The 25085-nt window shown below is 58.9% G+C and overlaps 2 protein-coding genes across 4 annotated transcripts in view; both read right to left on the reverse strand.

The window, feature by feature from the left end:
- Window positions 1-25085, reverse strand: part of ZNF385C (zinc finger protein 385C) — a 99466-nt gene that overhangs the window by 20465 nt on the left and 53916 nt on the right.
- Window positions 399-17559, reverse strand: C4H17orf113 (chromosome 4 C17orf113 homolog). 3 transcript variants are annotated; one of them, XM_052785510.1, is made up of 3 exons: window positions 8421-8466; window positions 4512-5040; window positions 399-2796 (listed from the first exon to the last, which is right to left on the reverse strand). In XM_052785510.1, exons 1-3 carry the CDS (start codon window positions 8435-8437, stop codon window positions 1264-1266), a joined length of 2079 nt encoding a protein of 692 aa, XP_052641470.1. In that variant the 5' UTR covers window positions 8438-8466; the 3' UTR covers window positions 399-1263. The 3 variants fall into 3 exon arrangements, with proteins under 3 accessions (XP_052641470.1, XP_052641472.1, XP_052641471.1); XM_052785512.1 differs by lacking the exon at window positions 8421-8466 and adding an exon at window positions 17489-17559 and having other exon boundaries at window positions 400-2796; window positions 4512-5140; XM_052785511.1 differs by having other exon boundaries at window positions 400-2796; window positions 4512-5140; window positions 8421-8520.

Here is a 25085-nt window from a genome sequence, read left to right on the forward strand (position 1 = left end):
ACTTACCCAAGGAAGGAGCGGAGCCGAATCCCGCGGGAGGACCCAGCACTCACTATTAAACCGACGTGATGCTTCAGGCTGCTGCGTTGGCTTAATTGCGGATTAAAATCAGTCAGAAGGGTCTTCTCACCCACCCCAACAGAACTGAAGAAAACATCCCTCCAAGTTAAAACCAGAGAAGCCCCATAACACCCGGACATGCCACGCAGCACCACTGCCCCGCTCGGCCACCGTGCTCACACACCCGGACCCCGGCGGCAGAGGAGCCCAAGCCCTGTCCCGCCATGGGCTCCCAACAGCTTCGCTCGCTTTGGGGTAAAGGGAATGTTTAAAAGGAAAAACACAAGCCAAACAACTCAGGTTTGTCCCAAAAGCAGGTGTTAAAAGACTCTTACTTTGGTTGCAGAGAGCTCAGAGTGCAAAGGGAACGTAGGTATGTGATGCCATTTTGAAAACACCAGGAATTCGCTATTTATTATTTTTTTGGACCCCTGCTTATAATTTATTCTGTCATTGCAAAAAAAGTCCTTTTAGATATCTTTGTACTTTAAACACTAGGAAAATTAAGATAGACCTTTTTAATATATATATATTTATATATATATTTTTATATATATATACACATACACATATATACACAATGATGCATTTAGAAGTTACTATTTCCTCGGTGATTACAATATCATTCTCTAAATCTCTTGCTCTTGAAATGATCAGGACTTGATGCCACTGCTAAAAAAAATTTTGTGCTGTGCGCGAGGAATACCAACAAGACACCGCCAGGCATTTTAGGGTTTGCCACGGAGCTAGAAAGATGCACTGCCTTTTCTGCATTCGTTCTCGAGGCTCCAAAACAACAAAAATCAGATATTTTTTGCAGAGTACTAAGTAAAAGCTGCTGCGTACCATTGTGCAAAGGCAACGTGACATTTGAGCTCGAGAGAAGATTTGCCTTCGTCTCCCTAAAACAAAATAACAACAAACCCTTGAAAAAAACCTCTGCGCAATTTGGATTTCAGGTGGCCCCAAGATTCTAAATTCTGGCCAATTCAGATGGATGAGGGAGGGGTGGTCATGCAACTAGCATGGCTTTGTGAAGGATCCCATTTCCTCTTCCCAGCACAGAGCAGGTCACCATCCGCTGGCAGCTGCCCGGCCCCAGCGGTGACCAGTGACGGGGAAAGGTGGCATCAAGCCGGCGCTCAGGGCTGGCCGCAGGACCCGGCTCCCTGCCCGCAGGGCGCTGCCTTTGCCGGCTGCCGCTCACTTCACCTGCGCCACAATGAAGCTGGACTCCCTCATGCTCTCGTAGTGCTCGACGGCCAACGCAAAGTCAAACTCGTTGATGGCCGGCCCATCGATGGCGATCTTCATGAGGTCGGAGAGCCCCTCGTCCTTCGTGCAGCGCAACCGGCCGCGCTTCAGCAGCTCCCGGCCCCGGCTGATCTTCTCGGCAAGGACCGAGCCCAGTGGCAAGGCCAGGGCGATGGCCGCAAGGACGGCGAAGTCCGGGAAGAGCTCGTGCATCTCAGAGTTGCTGTAGACCAGCTTGACGCAGAGGTCCTTGAAGGAGAGCTGGCTGAGGCTGAAGACGATCCGCTTGAAGAGGGGGAAATCGCTGAGGGCCCTCTCGCTCACCACCACCCGGGAGTAAGCCTGCAGGAGGAAATTCAGCTCGCTGACCCCGTAGCTGCCAATGTCCTCCAAAGACTGGGGGTAGCACTTGGGGTTGAAGATGGCCGAGAAGGAGCTGATGGCCTCCAGGACTCTGCTGGGGAACCTGTCCAGCAGGTTGCCCCGCACGCTCTCCAGGTAGCTCTCCTTCAGGCGCTCAAAGTGCTTCAGGTGGACCTTGGAGCAGTTGGCCAGCTCAACACCCTTGTAGTAGAGGCGGCTCTCGCCCTCCCGGTCGTCCCGCGGGTGCTCGTTCATCTCGTTGAGGAACTCCTGGAGGTTCTGGCCGCTGGCGCTCTTCTGGGCCTGCAGGGTGGTGGCCGTGGCAGAGACGATGGGCTTCAGGATGGAGAGGTCGAAGTCCTCGATCTGGAAGAAGCGGCTGAGTTTCTGGAAGACGGGGAGGACGTCCAGGAGGATCTTGGTGAAGGCCACAAACTGGAACTTCTTGAGCTCTTCGCAGAGGCCGTGGGCCACGGGCGACCGCTCCGCCTCGCTCTCCAGCAGCAGCACCAGCGTGGGCCACGAGGAATCGATGGCTTCCACGGCTGGGAAGATAGAAGTCCAGTGGATGGCTTTGGGGCTCCCGAGGTCTATCTCGCAGAGGTCCAGGACGCTCCGCAGCTCCTGCAGGCCGTTGCTTTCCCCCCTGAAGCTGGAGTAGAGCCTGTACACGGCGTCCACGGTGGTCTCGTATTTCTGGAGGTATTCGATGCTGACAATGCTCTCGGCCGGCAGCAGGGAGCTCCCGTGGGACAGGCAGTGCATCTCCGTGAGGAGCGGGCAGAGGGAGGTCAGCGCGGTCCCCACCCCGCTCAGCCGCTCGGCCACCAGCGAGGCGCTGTCAGCGCTGAGCCAGGTGATCTTCATAGTGGGGATGCCGAAGGAGCGCATCACCTCGCCCACCTTGCCCGCCACCGTGGAGGCCTCCCCAGCGGGCAGCTCGAAGCTCCCCAGGAAGGTGGCGGAGGTCTGCCCGTTGCAGGGGGAGACGGTGGTGGTGAACATGGCGAGGCTGCGGTGCTCCAGGACGTCCACCGTCTCGTCCACCACCAGCCCGACAAACGGCGAAGCTTTTATCCTGTGCCTGTCCTCGTTGTGCAGGACTTTGGCGATCGCCGCCTGAGCCAGTTAAAGGAGGTGCGCAGGGCAGGCGGGGAGGGAAAGAGAAACACAAATGAACTTCAAAAGCACACGGGAGATGCACAGCACCCGGCGCGAAGCGAGCTGCAAGGCTCCCGCCCTCGGATCTCCCCAGAAGCGGCGCAAGGTCCCGAGTCGGAGAAAAGCCCTTAAGCAAGTTGTATATACAAGTACACATACAAGCTGGAAATCACTTTTTTTTTTTCTAATATACTGTCTCCTCCCGCTCCTGGCCTGCAGCCCAAGCACCGAGCGAAGCTGCAGAGAGCTCGGGGGTCCCTGCCCTGAGCCGGGGGCTGGAGCCTCACAGCTTCAGCAGCACCAAACACCGCCGGGGCTGCACCGAGCCGCCGCACCCCGCCGTCACCCGGGTTCCCGAGACCCTGCCTGTGCCAGGAGCGAGGCAAGACACCGACAACCCACTGCCTTGGTTCAAACTTCAGCAATTACACTCGTGTCTTACAAGCCCCGCACGGGTAGGAGCAGCAGCAAAACTCTACAGCATCTTCTCCTTCTTTACTCAGTTTTCCACATTCCAGGCAAACACCCCGGTTCGAAAGGAAAACTTCCTCAGTGTGGGCGAATGCTGTAAGTAGCACTTCAGGCTGAGAAATCTAATTAGTGGATTTAGTCTATCTGCAGAAAAATAAGGCTCTTTAGAGATCTAAAAAGCCTGGCAAATGGCCAAGACTCACTAAAAATTTAATTTGATTTTAACAGGCATGAAGCATTTGTAAAATTAAGAAAATCCTTTCTAAACTCTCCGGCTACTTGATCTTTCTGATTGCTCAGTTTAGGGCAAAAGAGGAAAAACCCACAGTGCTTGTGTGCTAATTGAACTCCTGAGCTTTTATCCTTCAAGCAGCCTGGCGGGCTCAGACGGGAGAGGATGCTCCCGGTCTCCCTGCGTGTCTGGAAGCACACGCGTGACCACGAGCCCGAGGCTCCTTCAAGGGAGCCCATCGCCTTCTCCTGCTTTGTCAAATCAGGGAATGACACCAAGAAAGTGCCACGTTGATGTTCAATGTGGAGGACCTTCCAGTCTCCACTGAAGCTCCTGGAGAACAGGAGCATCGCCTGGCTCCACCGGCTCCCTCGTGGGACTAGAGCACGCCCTGGAGCAGCCTGGTTTTGTGGACGGGGCCGGTGGTCCCAAGCACATCGCGGATGTGCCCTGGTGCCACTGGGCGCGTTTACCTGTCCAAGGACGGGGACAGATGTCTGTCCATCAGCCAACGCTGACACAGAGCCTGTCAGTACTCCTCAGCAGCCAACGGCCCCAGCCCCTGCTCTGCCTGGGACACCCGCTCCCTGCCCGGCCTCCTGCCTGCTCTGCCTGCCGCCACGGCGCCCAGCTCCGGCCCTCCCGGGCTCACGCCGCCGGGAAGATCCAGCGATCCTCGCCGCAAAGACGACTCTGGCCCTGGCGAGGCAGAGCACACGCTTGCCCCCGCTGCGTTTCACCGGGGCCCGTGGGATGGGAGCTCGTGCTTAAGGCTCCTTGCTCGCACGTGCAGCACCCGAAGAAAAGCCAAGCGGGCGCTGGCGATGCTCGACGGGGTGCTGGGAAGACAACCCGCTCTGCTGAACGCGGCGGGTGCGGGCAGCTTCGCAGGCAGGCGGCCGCGCGGCACCACCCGGCCCCAAAGCAGCCGTCAAACGCGGGTGCAGAGCCCCCAGCCCGACATACACACCTGCATCTCCCTGACGCTGCTGGGGTGGTAGTACTCGCTGTGCTCGGAGGCCAGCAGCGCCTGGCACAGGTTGAACTTCTGGAAGTCGAGCAGGGAGGAGCACTTCTCGTCTGGGATCTCCTCCTTCGCCATCCAGTAGACAGTGGTGAGGACGGCCACCTTCGCCGGGTTGACCTCCACCTTGATGACCGAGCGCAGCTCCGGGTGGCCGTGGACGCGGGTCTCGAAAGCCAGCTGCTCCCGGTTCACCGCCAGCGCCTGGCGGTGCGCGCCGGAGGTGACGTGCCGCAGCAGGGCATGGCGTTGGAAGTTGTCCGTGCCCACGGTAAAAGCGTTCTCCGCTTTACCGTGCTTGTTCTTCACCAGCGCCTGCCGACACTCTATGCAAAACATGAGTTTCCTCTCATAGTCAAACTCCAGCCAGGTAAATTCTTCCTTCCAGTGCTCATTGAAATAGCGCTTACATTTTTTATTGGAATTGGAAGTTTCCCCAGCTGGCTTTTTCCCTGGAGGCACCATATTGCTGTGGCTGGGAAATCAAACACTACGGTTGAACTGAAATGTGCCTTGGAGGAGCAGCCTCTACATTTAATTTAGTAAGAAGGTCTATTACAACTCTCCTGGTCCGACTGGAGATGAAAGAGACACAAGGGAAAGGGATTAGGGCCCTGCAAACCTCAGCCTGTGCTCATCGTTTATTCTTGGCTGCTAATGAAGAGCTGCGGCGGCAGCGCTCCGGGCAGGCAGGGCTGTGCGACAGCCCCGGCACCGCGCAGGGGGATCCCACCGAGCGCCTCATCGGTGTCACCGGCAGCTCTCAGTGTCAGCAGTGGGACTGGCACACATGCACAGTCCTCCTCGTGATCACACGGACACCCAAACACGCTTCCCATCAGACCAGACCTCCATGCTGCTGCTGATGCTGGGAAGGTATGGCACGTTCAAAGCTGGCTCTGGACCAAACGTCTAAAAACGAGTGTTCAGCCCCACGAGGAGCAGCACCCGCTGCTGACGGCGAGTGCCAGAGACCTGGAGCTGAATGAGGATGACTTGGAGGCCAGCTCAGAAACATGTGCTTGCGTGCACACGTGTGTGTTTTCATTCCTCCCTTGCTTGTCTCTATCCCGGGAAATTGCCAAAGCCATGCTGTGTCCCGTGGCAGCAGGGCTGTGCTCTGCACAGTCAGAACCCCAGCCCAGCATCCCTCCCAGGGGCGGCTGATGCACAGGACCCCTTCCAGCCAGGGCTCCCGAGCATCTACTGGAGCCTGAGGCTGCAAAGCACTTACACACATATTTAAACCAGGTAGCTGAAAGTATTTAAGCATCCACTCAACTCCCTCCGTATACTTAAGCTCCACTCAGTCCGATCCTCGCATTCTTCCATCAACTGGATTAAAAAAAAACAAACTGAGCCTTGATAAAGGCAATGGGAGAAGGAACCCAGCGTGGGGTGGGGAAGGGGGGGGAACTGAAACACAGAGGGAAAAGGAAAGAAGATGGACATTCAGCAGCAGCGCAAGCCAGGGAATACTGTCAGTCAGTATGACTTGCTGAGAAACCCACGAGGAACTTGAGGTTTTCCTAAAGAACAAAACCCCCAAGCACCAGAGCCGTTACCACAGCGCTCAGGAAGAAGTGGGAAGCCTCATGATTTAGGCGTCAGAGCAATACCCCGACTCCCAGAGCTGCAAACACCCGCTCCCGTGGAGCAGGGGTTCCCCTCGGGGAGCCCTGGGTGATGCTGGCCGGGTGGCGGTGGAGCTGCCCGGCACCACGGCCAGGTAGCACTGCAGCCACAGGACTCCCTTCACCCAGCCACGCTCCCCAGGACCGAGGAACGTCCTTTACTGACAGCGGGAGGGGAAATTGTAACCGTGCTCAGCCCCTGCGCTTTCCCTGGGGTGCTCAGGAGCAGCTGCCCATCCTCCCTCACCACCTTGCTGGTCCCCCCCAGGTCCAGCTCCAAGCTGTGAGTCTTCCCCCGGCTCTAAGAGTTTCTTCTGGCTGCACCCAGCTTTTCGGGGACCCTCTCCTTCTCCTTCCCATCAAACTCCTCCTGAAAGAGGGTGGATGTACCAAAGCCTCCTGCCGCGCCGGACAGAAGCAGCGCTCCCGCTTTGCTCCTCCATCACAGAAACCAGAGTAACTTGGTAAAAAGGCATAAGAGGCCAAGAAACCCTCTCTCTGTCCAGAGAGAAAACATGCCTGCCCCCAGACAGGAGCCGGCAGAGGAGCAGGCAGCACCGGCATCTCCAAGCCCGACCGCAGCCTGCGTGCCAGCCAGGCACCAAGCACCTCACCCTGCAGAGGTGGGTGTTGTGGGGCCAGCACGGTGCGGACCCTCGGAGCCCGTATTTCCCATTGCTGCCGTGCAGGTGCATCATGGTCCCGGCTCCCTTAGCAGCCCTGTCCCAGTTCACTAGACACGTGTGCATCTTCAGAGCATTACCCTTCTGCTTCCAGCCCTGGGAGCTCTCACCCTGTGCTCTTCCAGCAAACTGGGAGCTGCAAACCAGCTCTGCAAGGGCAGGGGGAAAAGGACAGGAAGACCAGAGCAGCCAGCCCAGGTCAGAGTAGGACTTTGCTAGTCCAAAACTTGGCTCTAACCACAGTCAGCATCAAATGCTTCCAAGGAAGCAGAGAGAAACCCCAGGACACGGCCCTGCTAGGAGTTTCTTCCTGCCCGCAGGGAGCACAAAGCTTTCAAGGCTTGCAAGGGGTGTGTGGCTTCCCTCTGCATCTTGCTCTTAGCCTCTTTAATGTGGTTTGGTTTGCTTCCCAGAGGCAGGTCTCCTGCCTGGTCCCAAACCTTGGCACGGTGCAGCCGGGAGCACCCAGGGAACAATTCCCACAGCCGGGGGGTCCCGACAAAGCTGCAGCCGCTTCCTCAGGCCGGTCCAAGAGCTGCACCACAGCCGCCGAGTGCCGGCCAGAGCAGCGTCTCCTCGGAAGCACGTTAATTAGGAAACTGTGACGGACTTGCCACGTGAGAGTCAAAGCCCAGACCTGTCTTGCTGAATGTTTTCCTCTGCAGTTGCCAGCACCCGTCAGACATTCCCCGGGGACGCAGGCTCTGCCAGGGTTGGGATTGCGCCGGTGCCCCTGCCGCGCCCCGGTGAGGCTCGGGGCTTGCCCCCGAAACGGGAGGAGGTGCCTGCGCAGCACGGACAGCTCTGCCGTCTTCGACAGCCTTGCTCACGGTTCACGGGCTCAGCCTGCCCCGGACCCACCGCCCGCATCCCCGCGCCGGGCAGGCGTCGAGCTTGGCGTGCCCTGGCTGCAACTGGCACAGCGCACGGTCCCGGGGGGGCAGTTTCCGCCGTTCCCTCCCTGTCACCCACTCCATTCGCTCCCAAACTCATCCCCACCTACACAGAGCCCCCAGTGCTTGCTCCAGCAAAAACCTCTACCTTGGAAAGAAAGAAAAAGAGCAGCAATTAGTGTCTAGGGCGCACGGGACCGGGGAGAGCTCGGGATGGAGCAGAGTACTGCGGCACCACTTCCCGCAGCCCCTGCTCTGCACCGGCACCAGCTCCGGGCACCCTTCACTGCCGCCGTGCGCGTCGCTCCCCGGCCGGTGCTGGCCACGGGGAAAAGCAGCGCTGCGCTTCCTCGGGGACTCGGCAGCACGTGCGGGGACGAAGCGGCTCGGGAGCGGGGGTGACACTACGGTACCCCCACCAGCCCGCTGCTCCCCGCAGCCGGGGCAGGAGCACGGTCGGCAGGGAAGTTTGGGCAGGATCAGGATTTACGCGCAAGAGGACGAGCCGCTGCGCTGACCCTCGCACCGCCCGGGCGCGTCACCCACGGCTGCCGCTCACCTCACGCCTGCCCGGGTGAGGGTGAGCGGAGCGGCACACGACCCCGGCACCCAGCCCACCCACCCACCCTCCCCCTACATACGTACCATTGAAAGGCTGCCATAGGCTTTGGGATGAACTTCCCAGATTTTGGTTTTTAAAGAGGGGGGGGGGGGAAAAAAAATCTAATTAAAAAACCAACCCCAGCCAAACAATGCAAAGACAAAAAAAAAAAAAAAGGAAAACGGAACCCGCCGGGAGGCAGGGAGCAGCAGCAGCGCACCCCCCGCCCCGGCAGCCCCGCTCGGCTCGGGGGGGGGGGGGGGGGGCGGACGCCCCCTCCGGCGCTGCCGCGGCCCCGAGCGCGGCGGCTGCGGGAACAAAGCCTGCGGCTGCCGCCCGGTGCTCACGGGAGCATGGGAGCAGCCATCTTGCTGCGAGGACTGTCTGGCTCCGCCGATGCTCCCGGCAGCCGACGGCGGCAGTGGCCACTAGCGGTGGCCGGGAACGGGGAAGGCGGCGTGGCGGTGGTCCGGCCGCCGGGGCCGGTGGAGGGGGCGACCGGGCGACGGGCTCCCGGCCCCCCGGGGAAGGGGAGCGCGCCGAGCCGGGCCCCGCGCCCGACACGCGCTTCCCTGGCAAGACGCCGTTCCGCCGAAGCGCAAGGGCGGCAAAGGCGACGGGCGCGGGGTGCCCGGCTCGTGGCCCCCCGCCACGGGTCCCTCGGCCGAGGACGCACGGCGGGACAAGCCGCCGTCCAGCCGGGATGGGTTTCCTCGGGTTTGGGTAGAGCCAGGAGCCGAGCGCCCCGCGAGCTGGCAGCTGCGGGCAAAGCAGCTCTCCAGCCCTGCCCACAGGCCTCGAGCTTTTGCAAAATCCAGGTCCGAGCCCCTTAGCGGGAACGCTGCAGCGGGACTCGGACCGAGCTCCTGGTCCATAGCGGCAGGACTGGCGCTGGGACTGGCACCGGCACCAGCCCCCTCGTGCTGGGGCACCCTAACAACGACGGGAGCTCCACTAACACCAGGAAAAACTTCTTTTAGCACTAAATGCAGGTGAATTTTAGAGCCCCTCAACTTCTTCCAAAAATCGGATTTTATGCCACCTTTGCTTTCCCCCAAACAAGGCTCCCAAGGACACTAAAATCCCAAAGAGCACCGATGATCCACGGGAGCTCCGAACGGGAACACCCTTCCCCGTCCCACAGCACGGACACGGTGGCCGGTCGCCGGAGGATGCTCTCGGCCCCGACTCCACCTGCGCCCGGTGCACAGTCAGGCCTCGACAGGGGCTGCGGCCCCACGGTATGTGCCTGGATTAGGGGCTGCATTGTACCTGGCTCCGGCTGGCTCCGCACCAGGGAGGGGACCGGCGGCCCCCCCGAGTGAATTCCTCTCCTTAGGCTCCTCCACATGTCCCGGGGCAAGAGGCTCTTCCTGCTCCTGGGACATTCCTGCCCGGCCACCTCAGCCCAGGGTTAAAGCTAACAGGAGCTGGGTGAAACCAGAGACGGGGCTCCTAGGGGTGAAAATATGCACTATTTATTCTTGTGCTAATGCAAGCGAGAAAAGAGGACTTAGCCTTTTTAATCAGTTTTCAGGCAGGAGGCTGCCGCATCCCTTGGTTCGCAGCATCCGGAGCAGGATTGCAAAGGTCAGCGGTCCCGGCACGGGGAGCGGCAGCAGCCGGCGGCCCCACGGGCTGGGGTTGGCCCCGTTTCCCACGGGCCCTGGCAGCGCTTGGCCCCCGCCGAGCCCCTTACAACGGGATGCACTGGCAGGACCGGGGGACTCCAGCCGGGAACACGCTTGCTTTTCCCCTCTGGTTCCCAAAGGGAGCAGCCTGGTCCGATCCCGCAGGCTGCTCCTGCCCCACACTGTCGGGAGAGGCACCCAAACCCAGAGCAGAGGGACAGGGAGCACCAATGAGCCCCATGCAAAGTCCTGGAAAACAGGTGGATTTGGCAAAAGCACTCGCTGCCCATCCTCCCCTCCGCTTTCCCCAGCACCAGATACAAACGCAGTCACTTATAATTACCACAACCCAAAGGGAGCCAGGCAGGAAAAATCTGCAGTGAAGAAACAAAACCACTCATGAAAAGAAGCAACGGGGACCAGGCAGGACACCAAAATCCCGCTGGGCAAGCCAACTGCGGCAGCACGCGGCATCGCAGCAGGGACCAGGCTCCTCTCTGAGCACAGCCAGAAAACCAGGGACACGGAGCAGGTCGGCTGCTCTGCAGGGCGTTTCACTGATGGGCAAACCGCTGCTGCAGAGCCCCTGGCACATGGCAGCCCCTGCACGGGGCAAGGAGACCCTACCCCAGCGCCGGGCAGGGAGACAGGCATCAGCCGGGGAAGGTGAAAGCTGCCTGCCCGGGGTGGGGGGCCGTAATTTACTGTGCCCGGCTCTGGAGGGGTCGGTAACCCGTCAGGAGCAGCTCCAGCCCTGCCAGCCACCCAGCTCACATCCTCACCCGCATTAATGCCAAACCACGGCAGCCTCGCGGGAGCAAGGGTGGGATGCGGACAGACACGCAGGCATCTGCCAGGGGCCGAGTGGCCAGGCAGAGACCCCGGGTGCCTGCCGAGGCACACCGAGCCCAGGGAGAGGGCTGGGAAAACCAGGGTGTGCTGGGTGAACCCCGCAGGCACCGGGGTGGTGGAGGAAGCGGGGGGGGGTTCTGCCTGCTTCGTGCCGGGGGGCACGGCTGAACCCGCTGGTCTCTTCTGCCCTGTGCACCTCTGCCCAGGGTCCTGTGGTGGGGAGGCTACAGGAAACGGCTGAAACGCTTCATGTGAAAGAGTCTTTTAATTGCCTCTTTTTCATTTCTCCATGAATTCACATTTCTGTTGGAAGCCTCCAGCTTTAACGTGGATTTTGGGCAGTGATTGCAGCACGTCCCTGACCCTGATGAGCACCCCCTGCCCTTGCGACCTTGTGGGATGGCAGACGTCCTTCCTAAAGGAACTGAGATGGAAATATTTCTATGTACTCCTATGCAGCAGCAGCAGTCTTGGTTTGATTCGATCATTGCTATTTTTCTCCCCCATGACATGCCTAGAGAGCTCGGCGGGCAGGTGCCCGGTCTGCACGAGCACATTTATCATCAGCATGGCACGAGGGCGGCTGCTGCCCGATGAGCCACAGTTTCCATTTCAGCCCCACGCCTTCGATGGCCGAAGCAAACCCGAGGCACACAGCTCCTGCCGGGGATGCTGAGGGGCCAGACCCTGGCACCCCTCGCCAGCACTTCAGCCCCACGTCTGGGGGCTGCATTTCCCCCAGGGTTTTTTGTTGCATCTGTAAGAAGCTGAACAGAAGAGACTGATGACCCAGCCACGTTACCCCAGAAGATATTAAATCCCCGAGTCCAAACATATTTATGAGATTTTGTTTTCCTTCGCTGCTTTAAGCCAGTCTCTCAGTCTCTGGGGAATGACTCACACTTTTCCAGCACGGAAGCGGAGTTGCTGGTGCTCCCGAAGCTGCTAACCCAGGAGAGCCCCATCCCCTCGCAGCCCACCGGCTCTCCTGCCCGGCTCCACCAGCCGCCCTCCTCCTCTCCCTCCCCATCCATCCCATGGGGACAGGGTGGGAGAGCCCCGGCACGCTGCCCGAGGAGGGCTGCTGTGTCAGCTCTGCACAGGGAGGATTTTGGGAGGAGGGAAGGAGCACGCTGCCCTGCAGGTCCCCGCTCCCCGTCTGCACCCAAAGCCCCATCTGTGCCAGGCCCCAAAACGAACGGGGGGCCGGGAGCAGCAGGGGCACGCACGGGAGGACGCACGGGAGCAACCCCAGCCCCCCCGCCGGCTTTGCCCACCGCAGCGTCCCTCGCACCCAAAGGTGGTGACAGTTCAATTTAATCTCTGCTGCGCATGGCGGAGGAAGGCAGGCTGCGAGGAGCCGCTGTCTTGTGAAGGAGAGAGCCGTCCCTCTGTGAGGGAGACAGCACTCAACACCGTGTCAGCTCAGACAAATTAAAAATACTTCTGCAACCCCCCCGGGGCTGTTGCCTGGCCAGGCAGACCTGGCAGGGCTCGCTCCTCCTGCGGGATCTGCTGTTTCGCAGCATCGCTGCAAAGAGACCGGAGGGTCACGGGAAGGAACGGGTGCCTCGGCTCAGAAAAGGGGATGGGGCATATGCTGGGGGACCCCAATATTTCCCCGCTGTGTCCCAGCTCTCCTGCACATCCCCAGGGTACTCGGGGGGTTGTTCCTTGTCTGCCGGGGGGGTGCCCTTCCAGAACCGCCGCGGGCACAGGGGCTCTGGCTCCGGCACACTCAGGTCCTTGCAGAGGGGCCTGGGTGGGCAGCGGGACATGGAGAGGGGACCATGGGACCATGCTGGAGAAGGAAGCCCCCAGAGTAGCTGACACGGGGGCCCCCCGCTCCCCCAGCCACTACCAGCTTGCAGGACGCTGCCTCACGCCTCCTTCCCCTGCACAGCCTTGTCACAACCCTTTGCTGCATGACTTGAGCTGGCAGGGAACAAGCCTTGAAATAAACTCAGATGACATCCCTGCAAACTCCCAGGCATGGCCACAAACAGGATTATTTGTCTGGGCTGGGGAGGGGAGCAGTGCTCATTTCTCCCCCGCCAGTGACCCCAGCTCCGGGCTAACGTTCCTCCGATCAGAGACAGGGCCAGTTTGCTCTCCGCCATGCAGCAGCTGAGAAGGGCAAAGCCCTTTTGTCAAGGAGCAAGAGCAGAAGCAGAGACAAGGTAACCTCCCACCCTGGGCTCCCTCCCAGTTGATGCACCTCGTCCTCAAAAGGCAGCTCGGCGGCACCCAGCACCCCAAGAGCTGCAGGGAGCAGTAACCCTGCACAAATGATATAATAAATGCTTTTGGACGAGCAAAACTGGACACAGGTCTTGCTCTATCAAGCCTCTGCTCCTCCTCACGTCCACAAGCATCGAGCCCACCTCCCCTTGGATTTTAATTCCCAGCTCTCCTCATGTGTCAGCTAATGATCTGAAAATGAGCATTTAGCGATGCCCTCCTTGCAGAGCCCCCATCCAGCCCCGACCGGGGCTGGCGCAGCCTGGCTGAGACCTTGCTGATCTCTGCCACAGGTACCGAGGAGCTCGGGAAGGAGCTGGGCTAAACCCGACCCGGGGCAGTGGCAAAAAGGAGGCAGCGAGCGTTAAACACTGATTCAGGCTCCGCTCCCCAAAGCCCTGCCCGCCCCTCCCCACCATCGCCTTCTCCTCTGGGGTGGTGGTGGGGGAGAGGTCAGGGTCCTTCCGAAACATGGCAAGCTCAGCGGGGAGACTGGAGCACCAGATTAGTTCAGCCTTTAATCTGGGCATCATTTAAATCATAAAAATTACAGCCGAGTCCAATTCGTTACAGCCAGGAAGCGACTGACAGAAATGAAAAGGGAAAAAAGATACTCAAATTGATGCTTTCTCACCGTTCCAGTGAAATAACCAATTTGGAACAAATTAAGGGTCTCCCGTCTCTACCAGCCTTTTGAATTGCCTCTAAGCCAACGCACATTTTTCATAGTGCAGCGTTTCCTCCATTAGCAGTGAAAATTAATGACTTCTATTATTGAAGCACCTGAAGGCAGGTGCCTCCCTCGCACAGCCAGGGCTGGGCTGGCCCTTCCCCAGGGAACCGAGCCCCCGGAGAGCAGAGAAGAGCCATGAGGAGACAGATGGGCTCAGAGAGAATAAGTGACATGGCCGGGGCCACCTGGCAGTCGGTGGCAGAGCCAGGCTCCAGGCCAGCGGCCATCCCTTCTCAGCAGTACCATCCCAGACCTGCTGGAGCGATGCATGCAGACCACCGTGGTGAGGCCCAAACCACCGCATGTGACAACATCACAGCTGTCCCCAATGCCCCCCCCAGCAGTGAAACCATGTGGCCTTCAGCCAGTCCCTCCCCGCTTTGCTTGGGGGGGGGGGGTAAAAGGGGAATTGCCCCACTTGCAGGGCATCCCACCAGCTCAGACTTCAGGGGTGCAAACCCTCGGGGGGCTGAGAAGATTTTCAAACGCCATTTACATATCCCCCCTAAGCTTTACGAAGGTCAAGGCCCTTTGCTCCCCCCCACCTGCTTTCTGCTCACAACATTATTTTCCGGGAGCCCCGAGCACAGCACCCGTCACATTTGCGCTGACAGCTGCAGAAGTGCGTAACTCCCCACCACGGCTGCCCTCGGGCCAGGCTGGTCATACCCAGGGTTTGGAAGATGACACACATCTGTCATTATTTTTTAATTAGATTTTTATTTCCTACTGCTAGTATTTCATTGTAATTTCCGCCACTCCTACCCAGGCCGTGCTAATATAATCACTTCAGAGAAGAGTGGGAACAGCCAGCCTACTCGTTCTAACATCCCGTTCAGAAGAGGGAAAAAAAAGCAATCTGTTAATACCCAGCCCCTGCAGTCATTAGAGCTTCGGGACATCAGGCGGGTGTTGGAATGGACCATCAAAGCATCGGTGCCGGCAGCGCAGCCACCAGCAGCCTGCTGGGAGCATCGTCACTGCAGAAACTTCAGCAAAGTTCACGTTTGCTCAAAATACTTGCTAGCAACTCATTATTCCAGCAAGGTAAAGTATAATTAAAAATGGTCTAAAAAAATTTGTGAGTTATACCCTCAGCTTGATGCTAGAAACACGGTGATATTTTCTAGCCCACATCATACTGGAGGTCAAGATTAGATGACAGCTTGGTCTAAAAATACTCCGAAGGGGAAGCTGAGGCTGTCGGAGGAGCTCAGAGCCCCCAGTGCCCCCCCCGGGTGTCGCTCGTGGTTGAAACCAGGGGACAGATGTTTTCCCCAGGACATTTCTCAGAGCAAGCCCCTGGCAACAAAAACAACTGCTGCATTTACAGGGAAATTCACCCAAAACAACCTCAGGGAAAGCTCAGTCCCACCATCTGATGAAGGAGCCCCAAAGCCAAACCCAGCGGTTGAGAGGGGACAGGCTCCCTTCTCTGTTAGCCCCACAACCACGGAGAGGACAGGAAGCCTCATTAAGCAGCCAATTAACAACAGCAAACTCGCAGCAGCACCAGGCCCCACGCGTGGTCCCACCCTGCGCTGCCCACCGCAGGTTTGTGCTGTGGCACGGAGTAAAGCCGGGTGACTCCGAGTTCCCACTTGTTTTTGAAGAGACGTTTAAAACACAGTGAGGGAGAGGATGCTTGACACTCGCAGGGAGCAGCCACCGCACAAGCACCTTGCAACCAACGCATTTCTCTACCCAGAGCACCACGGTCCCGCGTCCCCGGCCCCAGCACAGAGATCGCCAGCGAGCCCCTGGCACCGCACCCGGCAGAACGGGTTCAAAGTTGAAGCTTTAGTGGCTTTACAACATTTTCTACATATTTGAGACCACAAGGCTAAAAGCAAGCTTCGGGGTGGTTTTGTTTTTTTTTTTAAAACTGCTTTGCCTGACAAGCATTCCAGATAAATATCCCAAGTAGCGTTACATGTTCCAGAAATACAGGGAAAGACAGCTCATGGAGAAAAGATTGTGTTTCAAACTATTAGAAAAATTAAAGTGATCCATAGGAGACAGCTGACGGGCAAGGCTGCAGTTACAACAAAGCAAGCACCTCGGAGAAGCCCCATCAGATGTGCCAGCTCAATAACATCCGCCGTTCCCCCGGCCTGGCTGCTCTCCTGCAGCCACAGGCACCAACAAGCACACGCCGGCGATACGTTAACACAGGAAAATGAGTGCAGGTAAGCATATGGACCTGCAGACACTCACATGTACGTGCACACCGCATCCATATGTACATGCATGGGGAGAACCAGCACCGCTGCCCGCAGCGACCCGCCGGACCCCCATCGCTGCCCAGCACAGGCAGCAGCCAGGGGCGATGCTCCTTCCCCAGCTGCCTGCTGGAAAGTTAATGCCGATAATAACAAAACCACCAAAATTACCAGCCCCGAATCTGCACGTGAAACGGGTCTGAGAGCAGTGCCGCGCTCCATTTGCTGCCGCCGCTCCCCGAGCCCGAGCCAACCAAAGCCAGCAGCAAAGCACCACCACCCCGCACCCGGCCAGCGTTTCCCTGCCTTTTCTGCCAAGGCGCTGCCGGTCGCTCCCTCTGGCCTCATTTCACACAAAAAGCATCAAACATTTGCATCGCGGGTGCAGCAGAAACACAAGTCGGAGCTGACCCCCAAACGAACGGCAAGGGCAAAATAAAGCCGTGTCAGCGTGTGACCTTCTTCTTCCTCTTTTTGCAGCCCTGGGAAAAATCAATAAGATGCAGTGAGTCAAACTCAGCTTGAATCCCGTAAGTAATTAGGATTAGCAGGCTAGAAGCCGAAGAAACAGGCTGCATGTGTGCCTGGTCTGCGAGGGACCATTTTGTGGGTGTACGGTACACAGCTTTGTTGATGCAAATAAAAAGAACAGCTCTTTAAATTGGTTTTCGGGCAGGATGGCAATAGGGAACAGTAACAACCTGATTTGCTTAGAAAGAAGAAAATCTCACGAGGGTAATTTAGCATTCCGAAGCCCTGATGGGAGCAGGATGGGGACCGCACAGGTGAATCAATGTTTGTGTTTGATGCCGCGTCTGTTACCAGCCCCTCGCTCCCGAGCCTGGACTCCTCAAGCACCACACATTCTGGAGCTCGTTCCTGGCAGTAAATAACCCACCTCGATTTTTCACCACTAAGAGTTAAGTCTGTGGTCAAAATTGCAAAGGGGAGAAAAGACACCCCTTCCTATAACCTTAACAGAGCTCCCCAGAAAATAAGAAACAATTAGACAGGTATTTTTTTTTCTTTAAAGAACAATTCGTACCTTGATTGATTGCAATTTTCTCAAGCTCAAGTAACTCGGCAAAAGGCAGCGGCTGCCTGCAGGAACGCTTGAATTGGCTCCGTGCAGGCAGGAACATCCCTGGGACAGCAGCAGGGCGAGCCTTGCCCCCCGCCAGCCCCCGCCGGACCCCCGTCCCATGCCGGCCGAGCCCCAGAGCCCTGCCCGCTCCCCGGGTCTCTGTGCAACGCAGGGCTCCCGCTAACCCCCCCCTCCGCGCCCAGCGAGCTCCGCAAACGGCTTTCCCGCGGCTTAATGGGAGCGGTGGGGAGCAGTGGGGGGCCGATGGGGGGGGTCGGGGGGGGGGGGGGGGCTGAGCAACCTCCGGCCGGCTGCTCCCGCGGGGGAGGGAAAGTTGCGTTCCACCCACCTAGAAGCATTTTGGATCCGGCTGCCTTGCCTCGGCGCTGCTGGTGCCTCCCGCTCGCCCGGCTGGGCTGCGGGCAGGGGAGGGCAGGGCAGGGCGGGGCGGGGCAGGGCGGGGCGGGGCGGGGCAGAGCAGGGCGGGGCGCGCCCGCCGCCCCCGCGCACCCCGCAATTACCCGCCGAAAGCCGGCGGGCGGTGCGAGCCCCGGAGCGCGGAGGCGAAAAGCAGCCGGAGGTGCCGGGTATTAACATGGCAATGGGGGGGGGGGGGGTATTGGGGGGACACCGGCTCCCCCCCCGGCGCAGCACCAGCGCCCTTTTCTTGCCGAGCCTGGCACGGAGCGAGCACCGGGGCTGCCCGAGCAAAGCGGCTTTAAGCGGGGACGAGGGAGCCCACAACAACCGGCTTCCTCTGCACTCCCGGGATTGCTCCCTGAGCGCCCAGGACCCCCCCCTCCAAGGGAGCTGTTTTGGGGTGGCCGTGGTGGGGCAGGCACCTGCTGAGATGCCCCGCGCGGGGTCTGCTCAGGGAGGGGAGACAGCCACGGCAGCCACCCTCCCACCTGATCCCCTCTAGGAAAGACTCCCCAAAATCCCCCCGTGAGCGAGACGCAGGCTGAGCCCACCATCCCTCTGAACTGTGTGAGCCTCACTTGCCTGGGAAGCCGAGCACGTCCCGCACACGCTGGCACGCATCCCCCCTCCAGTCACCAGCGCGTCCCTCGGCTTTCAGGGTTCACAACCGAGACGCTGGCCCGAGAGCAGCAGCATGAACTCATCCCTTTTTCCACTATTCCCACAAGAGAGGTCCGAACCTCCCAGCCAGCTCCAGGGCATCCATCAGGTGCCAGACAACCTGTGCAGGCAGTGCGGCCCCACGGGGAAAGGGGGGCACCTGCGTGTCCCTGCCCGGCTCAGCCCCGGCCCTGAGCGCTGGAAACACGCAGGATTCAATCCAGCCACGGCATCACCTTGTGGGGTGACATGGGTGGATGCAGCAGCCTGCCCCGGGTGGGGGCCTCGCCCCAGCCCCCCGTGATTGGGGTTTTGCATATGCCCTGGAACCCAAGGTTTGCTGCCCTCCCCATTGTTTTTGTCAGCAAAGGCTGAGGCAGTTGGACTCCCTGATGGCAGCACATTCTCTGGGCTCAGTTTTTGGCCTCCAGAGCTTCTCGGGAGGGGAGGCTCGCAACTTGATTGCATGGTGCCTTTTAAAGAGGGAAATGATGAAGAACCTGCTTGTGAAAAGAGGAAATAATCATCTCTCCCCCCCCAAAGGGAGATGAGAACAGAGAGGGATTTAAATACTTCCCTCAAGTCAAACAATTCAAAGAGTCAGGCAGAGAACCCCTCTCTGTCAGCCACAAGCAGAAGAAAAAACAAAGATGTAAACTGTGAGATACCAAATTCCCTTCCCAGGTGCTGCAGCCAGACCAGGCACTTTTGGGGTAAATTCTAGCATTTTGGTGCTCTGAAAAGCAGCCAAAGCCATCAGGGCCCCCTGCACACCTCCTCCCAGCACCCACCCACGCTCGGCTGGCAGCGGGGCAGCACTGGTAAAGCCCCAAGCAGGGCCGATGCACTGGGCACACGTGCCCCCTGCACAGGATATTGCTTTCGGGGTTGTTAGCAGCAGCAGTAAGTTTAGCCTGGGCACTCGCTAATCTAGGATTGACAGCTGGGCCCGCGCCGCCTGTTACCAGCCTCCCGGCAGGCTATTTAAACCTGGTATTAATTTGTTTAATGTCATCAGCAGTTTGGTGTTACTGCAAGTGACCGTCAAGCAGAGGGGAGCACGGAGGTGTAAAGACCGGGAGGAGCCAGGGGCTGAAAACCATCTGGGGGCTGCTCTCCTTTCCCCCGGGACGACCATAAGCCATGGGCAAGTTTGGCATCTCCCAACCTCCAGCCCCGCTGGCAAGGACCGGCTGGACCGACGTACAGCCCTGAACCCTCACACTCCATCCACCTTCACCCCCAGCCCTGACCAGCCCCTTGAGTTCTGCACAGCAATTTCGTCAACAAATAATCTCCCCGCTCCGGCCGGTGCTGAGTTTATCCCAGCCGGGCAGGCAGGTCCCGGCTGGCATCACCGCAGCTGAAGGGGGTCGAGCCAGCGTGACATGGAGTGGTGGGAGAGGAACGGCAGCGTGGGACGGTGCGTTTTATGGCCGAGCCTTTGAGGCCAGCTGGAGCTGGGGCTAATTGCAGGTGCTGATTACAGACCCCTGCCATTAACGCCTCCTGCCCTCCCCTGCCCAGCCGCAGCGGATCACTGGAATTTCCCAGCGACGCAGCGTGGGTCCGGCCGGTGCATAACTTGCTATATTTGTACGTGGACCCCAGTGCTGGCACACAGCAGCAGCACAAACCCTCCCACCGGGCCCAGACCCACGTCACCCTCCCGGGGGCATCACCAGCCGCCCTGAACCCGGGGGAACAAAGCCCGCGGCCGCTTCTTCCCACAATATCCTCTGCGGGACAAAGCTGCTGCCACCGAGCATCTTCACCAGAGCCTGCAGCTGCGAAGGGCACCCGGGGGCCGTAACGACTGGCTTTACCATCCCTGTGTAACACCGTGGGAGGCACTAAAAAAAAAAAAAAAAATCAGAGCCAACAGGCATCATTGCGTCAGCTGGTACACACCTCCCGCAGTCACTACTTTTCGACACAGGTCGTTAACCAAACTCAGGGCCCTGACGGCAGAGCGTTAGGAGAGAGCTGGGATGAAACCAGAGGTTCCTCTGCAAAGAGGCAAGACTGCCTGCCCCGGCATGGCCGCAGCCCCCCAGCAGTCCTCAGCCTGCAGCTCATTGTGCACGTCCTGGGAGAGGCAAATCCTGAACATGTAGTCAGAGGGGGAGCGTTCACCTACACCCGCTGTAGAGCCAGGCTTGCTCGGGCAAGTCTGCTCAAGCTGTGCCTGCAGCCCAGGCGGCAGCAACTCAAAGGGAAAGGGAGGGCAGGGAGATGGGAAGGGTGCTTGGGAAGCAGAACGGGTCTGGCTGTGGCCCATCAGGCTCAGTTTGCGCATGGGCTGACCCTAACACCGCAGATTCACTGGGCTCTTTGTGAGGACAGACTCCAGGAACAACAGAGTGATTACTCTGAAACCTACTGAGGGCAGTGTTAAACTCCTTGCTGGCTGAGACATGACCAGAACAGGCTCTCCCCAACCTTAGACTCCAAAAGCAGCCCGGCAAATAGTGACCAGAATGGGGCAATGAACACGTCAACAAACAAGAAGGGAGACAGAGGGATGAAAAAACAGCAGGAAGCAACCCCCGCCCAGGTCTGCAGAGCCTTCCAGAGTCTTTCTGGCTGACTTTGTTCACTGAGGATTTAGGGTATAATTTGGGGGTGAAAGATGCCAGATAGGATCAAGACCAATACACCTGGAGGACGCGTATCGGTTTTCTTCTGCTCTGTAACCTGAGCCCCGTCAGAAGCAGAAGGCTCAGGCGTGGAGCAGCGTTTCATCCCCGCCAGGCCAGGAAGGCGGGCGCTGACCTTTCCTGCTCCCGAGTTTGCTCAGGATTAAGATAACATATTTTAAGGGCTGAATCCTCCCCCCGGGGGGGTTCCCACACAAAGAGGATGGGTTTTGCAGCTTGCGTTCTGCCCCCCCCCCCCGCCTCGATAAACAGGGACCCGGTCAAACCGTCAAGTCCGCAGGCAGGTGCCCACCCCAAACAGATCAGGGCATCCTGATTTTTTAATTAATTCTTCCTGAAGATTTCTGCTTTTACACACCTAAAAAGAGCAAAGTAAACCAGGGGAGCTAACGCTGCATTTGTCTGTGTGGAGGGGTGACCCGCGGTGCTGGCTGGCTGTCCCCGGGGGGGACGCACACCCCTGCCAGCAGCCCATGTGCTGCCGGAGGCTGCGGCCGGGGGGGGGCTGGGGTTTAACCTCAATTTTCCCCACGAAGGGAAGGTCTGGTCTCATCATGTTGCTAAGAACCAGGATAACAGCCAAACGCCTCAGCTTTTCTTCTCTGTTCTACTTTAATCTTCGCTGTTTCAGGAGCGGAGAACAATATTGCCCTTTCATTAATCCCAGCTCCTGCGCAAGGTCTCAGCTTTAAGCCGTGAAAGAAACTACTCCATTAAGGGCCTTTTTGTTGCAGGGCAAGGCGTTAAAACATTATTTCCCCCTCATTTTAGTACGGATCCACCTCAAAAAAGCAGCTTAAAATTGCTTAAATGTGTATGCTCAAAATTCTCATGCTTTAACAACAAGCCATGATAACTGCTGCCCACGTGTCACCGCGGAGGACAGCCACCGCGTCCCCAGGTCTGGGGACCTTAAATAGGGGCTGCTCCATCCATCGTCACCCTCCAAGGGGACGGGGCTCCGGCATGCCCGAGGCCGGACACCCACAAGGAGCCCCAAGGACGAACAACTGCTTGAACACAGGAACCGCCGCGGGCAGGGATGCGGGAGGAGAGCCAGGGCCGCGCTCGCGGCTGCCGCCTCCTGCGTTAATCATCTTTCACAGGGAGATGTCTAATTACAAAGGCATCCAGGACAGGTCTGCAAATAGGGTGGAGAAACTGGATGACCTAAAAATATTTAATTATCAGGAAAAGGGATGGAAATTACACCTGTAAATAGTTGCAGAGAGAGAGAGCGTAATATTTTCCATCTAATTTAGGAGGGCCTTCCTGGAAGAAACAGGGCAGAGGATTTCACCTGCAACCACACTTTAACGCACGAAGAAACCCTTCACACGCCGCTGAGCCCCGGGCACGCACGCACAGATCACAAACCCAGTGCTTTGTTTGAAATCCCGAGCTCGCCCGGCGCTGCTGGGAAGGACGCCTGGAGCCCACCCCAGCATGAAGGCACTTGGGTCTCCCAGCGTGGAGCCCACCCGGCACCTGACCTCCGATAATTGGCATCAACAGCAGCGCAACAGCTTGGAAATATTTGGAAGAGGTTTTGTGACATGAGGGGTACTAACTGGGAGCAGCTTGCGGAGCCACGTGAAATCCCACGCCTTCCGACAGCCGCCGTCGGCCCCCGGGCTGCGACCCCCGCAGCCAGGCGCCGTGCTCATCGGCACATCTGCCGCAGTTCCCCCCTCCGCCGGGTCTCCGGCCCCAGCCCGCCCGGCACGGCCGATGCCGGAGGCAGAGCCTCGGCAGCTCCGGCCACGCAGCATCCGACGTGGCCCAGCGTTGTTATCCCCTTCCCGTGGCCAAGAGCTGCCGCACCCGGGGCAGCTGCCTTCCTCCTCATCCTCCTCGCTGGAGGGTGAAAAGCGTTTGCCATGCCGGTTCCCCCCGGCCCCGTGCAGATTTCCAGGGGGGGTCTCAGGGCTCCTGAGCCCCCATATCGGCTCAGCTGGGGGTTGGCATGGCAACCAGCTACCCAAAATCTTCTTGATGTTTAATTAGCCAGGGGGTGACACCGGCTCCGGTCTCGTCCGCAAGGTCCCCGCTCAGCTCCGTGCCCCTCGGGGGGCTCCTGGGGACGTGGCAGGGGCTGGGGAGCACATCCAGCTGCGCGGCAGCACCGCGGGGACGGGCACGCGCTCCAGTGCCACGGCACAGAGCACGCCAAGGCGCTCCTGCTGACACGGCAACGGTGAAATAAATGAAACGATTACTCATAAATCTATGGCCGTAGAAAATATCAAAGGTGAACCGGAGCAGCATTGTGTGCGAGGTTTCAAAAAGCAGCAACAACTCGGAGGCAAGAAAAAGGAAGGAAACCTGATTTAAGGCAATCGCGCAACGACTGCAGTTAAACGCAGTCCTGCTCCAACAGACTATAACCGCCTCTCATGCACTAAAAGCAGAGAGGTGGCTGCTGCCCCGGGAGAAGCCGCAGGGGAAAGGCCACCGGTCCTTGTGCCGGAGGGACGCACACCGGTCACTCGTGGCCAACCCACCCGGCACACATGGGCTTTGCACTGATCTGTTCCCAGCAATATCAGCCGTCCCGCGGCAGCAACCGGGGCTCGGTGAGAGGGCAGGTCCCCGGCAGCGGCGCGGTGGAGCAACGTCCACAGAGCATCACGATCCTCGGTCCCGGGCCAGAGCCCGGCCTCACACAGCCAAAATGCGGGTGCAGCCGCCGGGATCAGGCTGAGGTAGCCGGCACCCCAACCATGGCTCAGCCCCGCAGCTCCCTGCTCCCCTCCCCGGCACAGACCCGACCTCCGGGGCTCGGGCTGTCGCCATTTCTCAAATGGCCAGAATCCGGTTTTCTCCCTCCGCGCAACTGCGCCGTGACACCGTGGGGTTATAAAAAGGAGAGATCACTCTGGGAAAGATGGCATAAAGCATGACGAGGGAAGATCATCTCTTCATAGAAAATTTTATATTGCTTACGACTTACTGTCTGTGAACATAAAACAGTTTAACCAGCCGACCCTAAATCACAGTGACAGCTTTACACTACCCACAAACCTTTGCTCGCCCTTATCCAGCTCAGTCCTACCTACCTCCCCTCCCCTCCCCATTTGCCTTTTTTTTTTTTTTTTATGCATGCTCGCTCCCCCCCTTTTCTCTGGGAGAGCAGCACACGCGTGTGCACACGCATGCAGGGAAGCGGCCGAGGCACAGCGGGCACCGAGAGGGGCCCGTGGCTGGAGCCCGGGAGGGACGAGCTGCGTTCCCAGCCTCGCTGTTCATCGAGACCCCAGACAAGTCACTTCCCCATCACCGTCACCCCACCCCGGTCCCCCCCCCAGGTCCGTTCAGCCCCGATGCTCTTTGGGACAGCGCTTCGGCACAGGGCGGCTGCGCAGCCCTCGCACGCACAGCCCGGTGCAACCCGTTTTATCCGTCACGTCTAATCCCCAATGACAGCAGCCGGCGCGGGAGCGGGAGGGAGCGTGATGCTTCGCCTCTCCTCCCACGCCGGAGCAGGACAGCGGCTGCCCCCCATCCCCGGGGAACGGCTGAGCCCCCCCCCCCCACGGTTGCATCCCCCCGGGGCCACCGAGGTCCCACGCGTCCTCACCTCTCCGTGGGGATGTCGAAGGAGCAAAAGGTTCCCTCGTGCCAGGGCGCTGGCTGGCAGAGCGAGGCTGCGCAGCAGCACCCGAGCGCTGGGGGAGGCACAGACGAGCCCCCTCCAGCAGGATGCAGTCAGCTCCGATGCCCGGGGCGGCCGCAGGAGCCGGGAGCTCCCGGAGCATCCCCGGCACGGACCCAGCACCTCGCCCCCCGCTCGAAGCTGCTGCTGGAGCCCTCCCTGGGAAAGGCCCTGCCAGGCTGGGTGCTCTCTCGGGATGGGGATCAGCAGCCGCTAACAAGCCGAGACACGCTCCTGGTTAGCTTCTGTTTTTTTCCATTTTTTCCCCCACTTAAAATAAATCCCAGGCTTTCCTCTTCCAAATCTGCTGAGCTGATGCTACATGGGAAACTGTGAAATATTCCATGGCTGCATGTTCCCCGTTGCTCTTAATCCACTTCCAATTAAGATCACGTGTGACGCATGCCTGAGCTAAGTGGCCATAAAACGCTATTGTTGCAACTTGATAGCAAACCAAATGGAAGAAAATTACAGCAAAATCCAAGATTAAGGATAGCTGGCTCACAAAATACAGTGCTTAAAAATAACATGAGGCAATTCCCTCCTGATTT

This window comes from Harpia harpyja, chromosome 4 (assembly GCF_026419915.1).
Source record: "Harpia harpyja isolate bHarHar1 chromosome 4, bHarHar1 primary haplotype, whole genome shotgun sequence".
Taxonomy (NCBI): Eukaryota; Metazoa; Chordata; class Aves; order Accipitriformes; family Accipitridae; genus Harpia; species Harpia harpyja.